Source organism: Calidris pugnax, unplaced genomic scaffold (genome assembly GCF_001431845.1).
Source record: "Calidris pugnax isolate Ruff unplaced genomic scaffold, ASM143184v1 scaffold341, whole genome shotgun sequence".
In the NCBI taxonomy this organism is placed as follows: domain Eukaryota; kingdom Metazoa; phylum Chordata; class Aves; order Charadriiformes; family Scolopacidae; genus Calidris; species Calidris pugnax.
In genome coordinates, this window is record NW_015091149.1 from 424,832 (window position 1) to 433,613 (window position 8,782).

The 8,782-nt window shown below is 53.0% G+C and overlaps 1 protein-coding gene across 1 annotated transcript; it reads left to right on the forward strand.

The window, feature by feature from the left end:
* The first annotated feature begins 59 nt into the window (after positions 1-59).
* Positions 60-8,065, forward strand: FAM134C (family with sequence similarity 134 member C). Its single transcript, XM_014959066.1, has 9 exons — positions 60-92; positions 635-941; positions 2,118-2,148; positions 3,234-3,360; positions 4,465-4,549; positions 4,970-5,107; positions 6,280-6,359; positions 6,685-6,817; positions 7,440-8,065. Exons 1-9 carry the CDS (start codon positions 60-62, stop codon positions 7,871-7,873), a joined length of 1,368 nt encoding a protein of 455 aa, XP_014814552.1. The 3' UTR covers positions 7,874-8,065.
* The last annotated feature ends 717 nt before the right edge of the window (positions 8,066-8,782 follow it).

The window sequence follows — 8,782 nt, forward strand, 5'->3', positions numbered from 1 at the left end:
GGGGGGCTGGGCCCCGGAGGGGTCCCTGTGGCGGAGGGTGCGATCCGGCGGGTCCCGGTATGGCGAGGGGGAGGCGGCGCGGGTGGGCGCAGGCCCGGGCCGGCCCTTCCCGGTAGCGTCGGAGGGCCCCGGGTTGTGGGAGGGTCGCTGCCGCACTGCCCTGAGGGGATTTCCACCCGTGGTTGTGGTCGAGGGTGGGCGCCAGGGTCGAGGAAACCCCCCTGCAGCTGCAGGACCCGCTTGTGGCTCCCCCGGAGCCCCGGACCTGGGGAATGGGGGCTCTGGGGAGGGAAGGAGGAGGGAAGGAAGGATGGATGGATGGATGCATGCATGCCTCTGCTCCCTGTGGAATATACATCTGTCTGGGGGCAGCTCACGGGCTGAGGTGGGACCATCCAAAGGGCTTGAGCCCTCCACCTCTTTCAGCAGACCAGAAGGGAGCTGGAAGCACCGGTGTCTGCTTCAGCTCTTCCCTCTCAGCGTGTTTTCCCCCTTATCGGAAAAAATAAAACTAACCAGCTAAACCCAGGCTGTTGTGGGGCCGGCGGAGGAAGGGCAAGCGGGTTCTGCTGGGCGCTGAGAGGTGAGCTGTAAAGCAGGGCTTTAGGAGTGACACTAGAAGTGACACGAGCAGATAAGGGTCCCGGGCAGGTCCCTGATAAGCTCCCCCAGGCAGCTCAGGGAGCTGGGTGCTGAGCGATTAGCACTTGCTCACTTTTCTCTGGCTGTAAGTCTTAATGGAGGGACTGATTCGTTTTGGGGCAGTTGGTGTCACCCCCTTGTGTCTGTGTTGCTCAGATCTGGCTGGTACCGATTTGTTTTTCTCCCCCGTAGGTTTTTTGCTCTGACTTCTCTTCGCTTGCTGTTCCTGGTTGCACTTACCCTTATAGTAGTAGTTTGTTTAGATCAGTGGAAGAGCAAAATCTGGCCTGAAATCAGAGGTAAGTTGCAACATTTGAGTCAATAGCAACGAATCAAGCGCTGTTTTATAGCCCTAGAGATCTACAGGCCGTGGCTGCCTGGAGTTAAATAGTGAAAATCCTGGAGTTTTTGCTTTGTGAGTCTAGAAGCAGGTGAGAACACTGCAGGCAGGTTCTTCCTGGAGTTGGAAAATCCTAACCTATATAAGCGTAAGCAGAGCTTTTCATTCTTGTGACACTGGTATTTGTCTTATAATCTTGAAGTGTCTGGTGTACGTGAAGTGGTGCAGGTTTTGCAGCAGTGATTCACCTCCCGAGCATTCACTGCGAGAGCGAGAAACTGAAGCACACGTGGAAATTGGATCTGTAATAAACCAGCTTCATGGTTTAGGACAATGCTGAGTCCCAGCCTTGCTCTTGAGTAGAGATTTCTTTGAAAGGAGAAGCATCTTAACAGCTGCTAATGAAGTTAGCCTAAAGCTTTCAGTAAACAAAGCAGTTCTATCCTTTGTGATATTAATGAACTCATGGAAACTACCAGCTCAGGATTCCATTGGCTTTGCATGGGCAGGTTCTGGAGCAGCGTTTGGTTTGCATGCTCTCCGAGCTGGTTCCCTGACTAACCAGCAAGTACAACTCCCAGCTTTCCGCTTCAGCCCGTGTTCCCTGTAGCTCTGGGGAAGACATTAAGGTTCTCCTCGCTTTCTAGCAGCAGCTTGGGCTCAGGTTCGGTGGCTGAAGTGAGGAGGAAATGTCTGTCCACCTCCCTCATAGCCTTGATTTTGATTTGTTGGGATAACTGGTACGTCGCTGGCTCGCTTTTCAAATCCCAGCCTGGGTGAGAAAGTATCAAAAGACTTAAATTCCTGATGCCTCTCAGTGAGCAGGCTGTGATTCCTTCACCGCCTGGGGGAGCGAGGTGAAAGTGGTAGTTTTTTGGTAATACCTGTCCCTGTACCCAGAGCAGCCTTCCAGACAATGGCCAAAACTCTTGAGGAGCAGCGAGAAGACTCCCTCACAGTCTTGTACTGTCCCACGTACACCTTCAAAATGTGTTATGGAGCGATGCATCTCCTGTTCTTAATTACAGTTAATGTCTTTTCCGGGTATTCCCCAGCTCGTTAAAGCTTTACTTAAATCCCCATTCTCATGGCAAATTCCTTGCAACTAATGTAGTGTCTGTTCTTAATATTTTAGTGGCAAGACCTGACGAATTAGACAATGAGAGGTAGGAAACTAATTGAATCCTCTGCTGTTTGGTACTTTGCTGTGATACCGTGTAATTATGACCTGCACGTGCTTGTGATGTTGGCTCCTCTGAGCGAGGAAGGAGGGGGAGAAGGGAGCGACGCAGTGGAAGGAGGACAGAGCCCTGGACTCTGTCAAGACCTTGTGACAAGTTTTTGACTTGCCCAAGCCATTATATTATACTTAATCTTTGCTTCATGCTGCCCTCCAATAATTGCTTGAGTGTTGTAAAACCCCTCCCCTGCACCCTGAAGTGAGAGGGGCTTCCTTAAAAGCAATTCCTTCTGTAGGGCCTTCCAGCAGCCGAAAAGCCAACATTTTGTTGGAAATAATGAAGTTTCCTGAGGCTGCCTAAGGAATGTTTAACAGGCCTGTCCCAGAAGCTGTTGCAGCATAGTTCTGATCTGACTGCAGCGATAATAATGGGTTGAGAAACGCTGGGGTGTTGGCTCACTAATAACACCTTCCTCTCCCTGGGCACACCTTTCTGCCCGGCCGCGCTGCCGAGCCACGCTGGATGCTCAGCTCCCCATTAAATCGCTTGAGCTGTTGCCAAATGACAAATTTTGTATTTTTATTATTTTTGCAAGAGGGCCCAAGCACAAAAGGAATTGCTCTTCCTAACCTCCACGTCCTCGTGACTAGCAGTTAAGAAGCACTAATAGAGCTTGCCAAAGATGATGCCTCTGAAGTAACTGTGTATATGAAGTAAGGGACCAGGCTGCTTGTGTGCTGAATTCTTGGGGGTTGCTGTTGACCAAATAAATGCAGAAATAGCAAAGGGATTGGCTTGATTTGCTTCTGCGCTGCCCTTTTCCTCCAGTAGCATGGGAACTAGTCTAAGCCAAGAGACTGAGTGACTGAAATGGCTGCTCCTTGGCTGCTGTGGCAGAGCTGGGAGGCTTGCAGAGCGGTAGGTAGAAGCGCTGCGGTGTTTGGAAAGGCAGGAGCCAGCAGCTGGGGAGAGGAGAAGGCAGAATGGAGTCAAGTTTGTCTGTAACAAGTGACTTCTGCGCCGACGTCGATGCAGTAATGTCTATTCCTGAATTCTTCCCTTCGCTGCAGCTGGGGCTACGTCCACCCTCGGCTGCTCGGGGTGCCAGAGCTCTGTCACCATTTGGCAGAAGGATGGGTGGCTGTGACCAGCTTCTTAAGTAATCTCTTCATTTTCAAGAGGCAAAACCCTGGAAAGGTAAGAATGTACAGACCTCAGCGAATGAAAGGGTTGGTGTGGAGCCTCTGCTTGAGCGCTCGTCCCATTTTCGTGGTGGCATCCAGCGTTGGCTGAGTGTGCTCAGACATGGGAGGTCACCCCGGGAGGTCTCCCACAACCACCTGGCTCTTGGGTGGTGGAGAGAATAGAAAGAGCAGCAGAATAATCAGGTTGTGGAGGAGGGAGGAGAGGACGAGTGTCAGCATGTTGACTGAACTAGTGGAAACGTAGCTGCTCCGTCTGGAGGTTTCTTGCTTTTTTTAAGTGTCTGTCAAACTCATCTCCCTCCTTGGATTTTAACACTTTGAGAAAGTGTGTCAAGCTTTTTTTTTTTTTTTTTTTTTTTTTTTTTTGGGTTTTCCTGATTAGGGTATGTGAGTTTAATGAGCTCAGTAAGTTAGTAAAGCATGTCCCCATGGGTCATTCTGATATATGTCCAGGGATAGTGGTGGCATGGAAACAAACATAGTAGTTGTAAGCAAAATGACACATCTGGCATCTCAGATGAAACATGACACAGTGCACACTGCAAATAAAACCCTTTGCTGAGGAGAATCTCTGTCAGCTGCAGCAGTGTTGGAGGTTGTCTTCCATTCTTCCCATTCCCCGGGGTAGCATTGCATAGTCACAATCCCTCAAGCTCACTTAGCTCCCTCAAGCTCTGTTAGAAAGGAGAGGTGGCTTAATGAACCTGAACCTGTAGTATTATATGTCATTTTGTCACATATTCATTGCCTATTTGAGATTTTTTTTTTTTTTTTTTTTCTTTTTTTGAGGCTTATGTAACGAAAAGCCTGTATCATGGTGGTACCATTTTTGTCCTGTTCAGCTCGGAGAGTTCTGTCTTTAGCCTCTTCCTTGCTTTTAGTGTCCCTGCTTTGGGAGGCTCCTTGCATTGAGGCAGAAGCTGCCTGTTGCTCTGGAGCCAGATACCTCCTGTGTCTGCGTGGGTGGCTGAACGCTGGGAAGCCTCTGCTGTTGTTAGAATTATGATTTGACCTAGAATCTGCAGAGAGCAAGGTGGTCAGGAACTGAGTGAATGCAGGGCTTAACCTTGGGAACTCACTGTCTCCACGTCTTCAGTTTTGCCTTCTAGTGTGTGGAGTCTTCACTTTCCTGGCTGTCCTGGGCCGGTACATCCCTGGGCTCGTGCTCTCCTACTTGCTGTGTAAGTAGATTTCTGTGCCCGTGTGGACTTGGGAGTGAAAAGGGGTAGAATGAGTGGGATCTGAACGTCCAAGGGATGGGGCTCTTCTGCTCAAAAGGAAAACTTGTGTGAATGGCTTTAAAACCTAATAATACATTCTGCCTGGAATGTGGTGGTTCTTGACCAAGGCTCTAAGGCCTCTGGTCCAGAGGGAACGTGTTTGAGTGCTTAGTAACGAGAGATCTGAGCACCAATAGGTTGGCCTCGTGATGTTGTTAAATTGGCAGAGGTGATGGCACCCATCCTCACTGCCTCTGGCAGCGTTGCCTTCAGTGCTCAGATCCTTTGTGTGTGTTTTGTGCTGCATGGCAAAACGGGCGAGGTGTTTGCCACTGTCGCATCCCAAACAGACTTCTAATCAGTGATTCCCACTTACCTCAGTGCTCTTCCTCCTGCTGTGGCCCCTGGCTGTGTACCACAGGCTGGGGCACCGCATGTACATGAAGCTGGAGCCAGCTCTGCAGCGGCTGGATTTCAGCGTTCGAGGCTACATGATATCAAAGCAGCGGGAGAAGCAACGTAAGTGTCTGCGCTGTGCTCCTGACCCCCTGCTCCCCAAACCAGCCCCTGGCACACGTGTGCCAAGGGCTGCACGTCTGGCACCACGGCTGCTGCTGTGGGGATGGAGCGAGGCAGCTCGGCCTCCGCAGCCTCCTCCTCCTCCCCGTTGGCAGCCGGTGTGAGCGCTTCACGGGGCTGAGCCACTCCGTTTCTCAGCTGCCAGCACCGTGTGTTCCATGTTGCAGTTGCACTGAAAAAATAAAGAGGGAGGGCTCAGACCTGCTAGAGGCAACTACTGAAGAGAAAGATCTAGGGGTCCTGGTGGACAGTAAAATAACAATGAGCAAGCAGGGTGCTCTTGCGGCCAGGAAGGCCAATGGTATCTTGGGTTGCAGAGGGAAGAGTGTAGCCAGCAGGTCAAGGGAAGTCATTCTCCCCCTCTGCTCTGCACTGGGGAGGCCACAACTGGAATCCTGCGTCCAGTTCTGGGCTCCCCAGTTCAAGAGGGACAGGGAACTACTAGAAAGAGTCCAGCGAAGGGCAACAAAGATGATTCAAGGATTGGAGCATCTCCCTTATGAGGAGAGACTGAGAGAGCTGGGACTCTTTAGTCTGGAGAAGAGAAGGCTGAGGGGAGACCTTATTAATGCCTACAAGTATCTCAAGGGTGGGTTGAAGGAGGAGGGAGCCAGACTCTTTGCAGTGGTTCCCAGGGAGAGGACGAGGGGCAACGGGCACAAGTTGGAACAGAAGAGGTTCCACTCAAATATGAGGAGAAACTTCTTCCCAGTGAGGGTGGCAGAGCCCTGGAACAGGCTGCCCAGGGAGGGTGTGGAGTCCCCTTCCTTGGAGATTTTGAAGACCCACCTGGATGCTCCTGAGTAACATGCTCTGACAAGCTCTGGGCAATCCTGCTTCAGCAGGGGAGTTGGACTAGATGATCTCTATGGTCCCTTCCAACTCTAAAATTCAGTGAAATTCAGTGAAAAGCAACTGCTAAACACGTTCATCTCGGCAAAAGATCTGCAGCAGCCCGAGTCAGAAACGGTCCCGTTGCTCTGCTGTGGACAAAGCATGCTGTGTTGTGTCCGAACCTGCCTGTTTGGGGGTTTTTGCTTGGCTTAAGGCTGGTTGCTGTGCAGCCCCCTGTCCTGGCAGCAGCACTAAGCTTTGGCTCTGGTTTCTGGCAGTGCGTCGCCGGGCCCTCAACCAGGAGGCTGGGGATGACGGGAGTGACAGCGAAGAGGAGCTGGCGGCGTTCTGCCCCAAGGTGAGAAGCATTTCTGAGACAGAGAGCTCAGCTGAAGAGAACAGACTGGGCACACACTGCCTGTGCTGTATCCAGCACGTGGCAGCTAGAAAATGGGATGAGGATATTCTCCTTTTAGAGAGGTCTTTCCTATTCTGTCTCACTCAAGTGTGTCCAGCGCTGTTTGTTCCAACTGCTGTCTCCTCAGCTGGGGCAGTGAAGTGTGAAATGAGCCTCCCGCGTGGACTGGGTTTAACTGGAGGCCACTGGATCACGTGTTTTGTCCCGAGGCACAGGGATAAGCTTTCCAGTATTGATGTTTTCCATTTTATCTCCCCTTTCAAAGCTGGATGACTCTGTGGTCGCCAAGGAATTAACCATCTCTGACTCGGAGCATTCGGATGCTGAGGTTTCCTACACTGAAAATGGGATGTTTAACCTTTCAAGGGGCCAGACTCCGCTGACAGAGGGCTCGGAAGGTGAGGGAAATGGGTGGAAGGTGTGGAATGCTGAGCAGGCACCAGTGGGAGGGGTAGGAGGGGAGGATACATTCGTTACCCTCTGTCCTTCAGCTCCAGCTCTTTGATGTCTGTCTCCCTGGCTGAGAGATGCAACTACCTGTTTTTTCAGAACTGTTTTTCTTAACTCCTGTGGTTCTTCAGCAACGCAGTAACAGCTGCTCTTCAGATCCAGCTCTGCTGGTCTCTGGCTTTGGGGACATGGGTTGTGGTGCCCAGGCTGGGAGGGGATGCTTTCCCCTGCAGAAGGGTCTGGTTCAGCATCTGCCTTCCTGGGAGTGAACTGGGAGGGAGTGAACTGGGAGGGCACCATCAGGCATCCCAATAGCTGTGAGAGGGGGAGATGAAAGAGCTTTTGGTGTGTGGGATGGCAGGAGACAGTCTGTCTGGGGGAGGTAATGGCCCAGCATGTGTGTGTGTGTGTGTGTGTGTGTGTGTGCTGAGCCTGCAGGCTGTTAAAAGCACTTTTCTGGGTATTTAAAGCACTTTTCTGGGTATTTAAAGCACTTTTCTGGGTGTTAAAAGCACTTTCTGGGTATTTAAAGCACTTTCTGAGTGTTTAAAGCACTTTCTCCTCTTCTAGACCTGGACGGTCACAGTGACCCAGAAGAATCCTTTGCCAGGGATCTCCCTGACTTCCCTTCCATTAACCCAGAGGCAACTGGCATCGACGACGAAGATGACACCAGCATTGGGATCCCAAGCCTGGCTTATCGCTCGCAAGGGGCAGAAGATCTGCATCTCCCTTACGAGCAGGAGGACTCCGGGGCGCTGCCGTCCGTCCAGAACCTCACCAACAACATCGCCGGGTTTGTCACCAGGGGGATGATCCAGTTGGCTCTGTCAGGAGCCTCCCAACCCGGCTTCGGGCGCAACGACCATCCCCAGAGAGGTGCAAAGACTTACCTGAGAACGGCCAGCTCGGATTTGGACACTGACGCTGAAGGGGATGACTTTGAGCTGCTGGATCAGTCCGAGCTGAACCAGCTGGATCCCGCGGGCTCTCGGGGCCAGTAACCAATCCCACAGCTCCCACTGGTTTTCTGTCGCGCGGCGTGGAGGGGAATCCTGGATGGAAAAGCCTTGCACAGTCCTCTTGGTCGTCTCCCGTGTGAGTGACGTGGGCACTGACCCTGGCTGGGAACACCACTGTGACCTGTGACTCTGTAGCCTGGCTTGGATTTTAAAATAAACTCCGCTGGTAATGGATAGGGAAGAGCCCTTGGTGTGACAGCTCCACAATCACCCCGTGTCGCCCTGCACCCTCTGCTGGGATGCTGCTTGCTCCCCAACGGCCTCACCTGAGACAATAAATCCGGTGGCTGCAGCTCCAGGGACCGACCTGGCGTCGCCGAGGACAATCCTGGAGCCGACCTTGGGGGCTGGAGCGTGGCTGGGACGGGAGCTGCTCCCTGTGAGACAACCATTCCCCCCTAAAATCTGCACAGAATCCAGGTCTTCTCTCCCAGCAGTGTCCAGCTCCGGGTAGAACAACCCCCTTTGCTCCTCTCGTGGACACGGTGGCAGATGGCCACCACCTTTGTACCCGCGGTGGCCCCCGTCCCCTGGTTCCTGCTTCCTGGTGACGCCGTTCCGTAGGAGATGCCATGGCAATAAGACCCCGGTGGTGACAGCTCCCGCGGCCATCGTCTGCCTCCGGTGGCTGCTCTCCTGTTGCTTTCCTAAAATAAGGGACTAGCACTTTGCTCGCTGTGCCCCGAGCCCCCGGGGGGGGACACGGCGGAGCTGCCCCCGGGAGCTGCTGGGGCCGGGATTTCCCGAAGGGGGGAAGCAAGGAACCAGCCCCACCGGGAGCCCCCGGCAGGGACACAGCCCACACCCCCCGGGACCTTGCCGTTGGGGTCACGCACACACACCAGCAGCCTCCCGGGGGGGGTGGGACGCTCCGCCGCCCCCGGCCCCCAC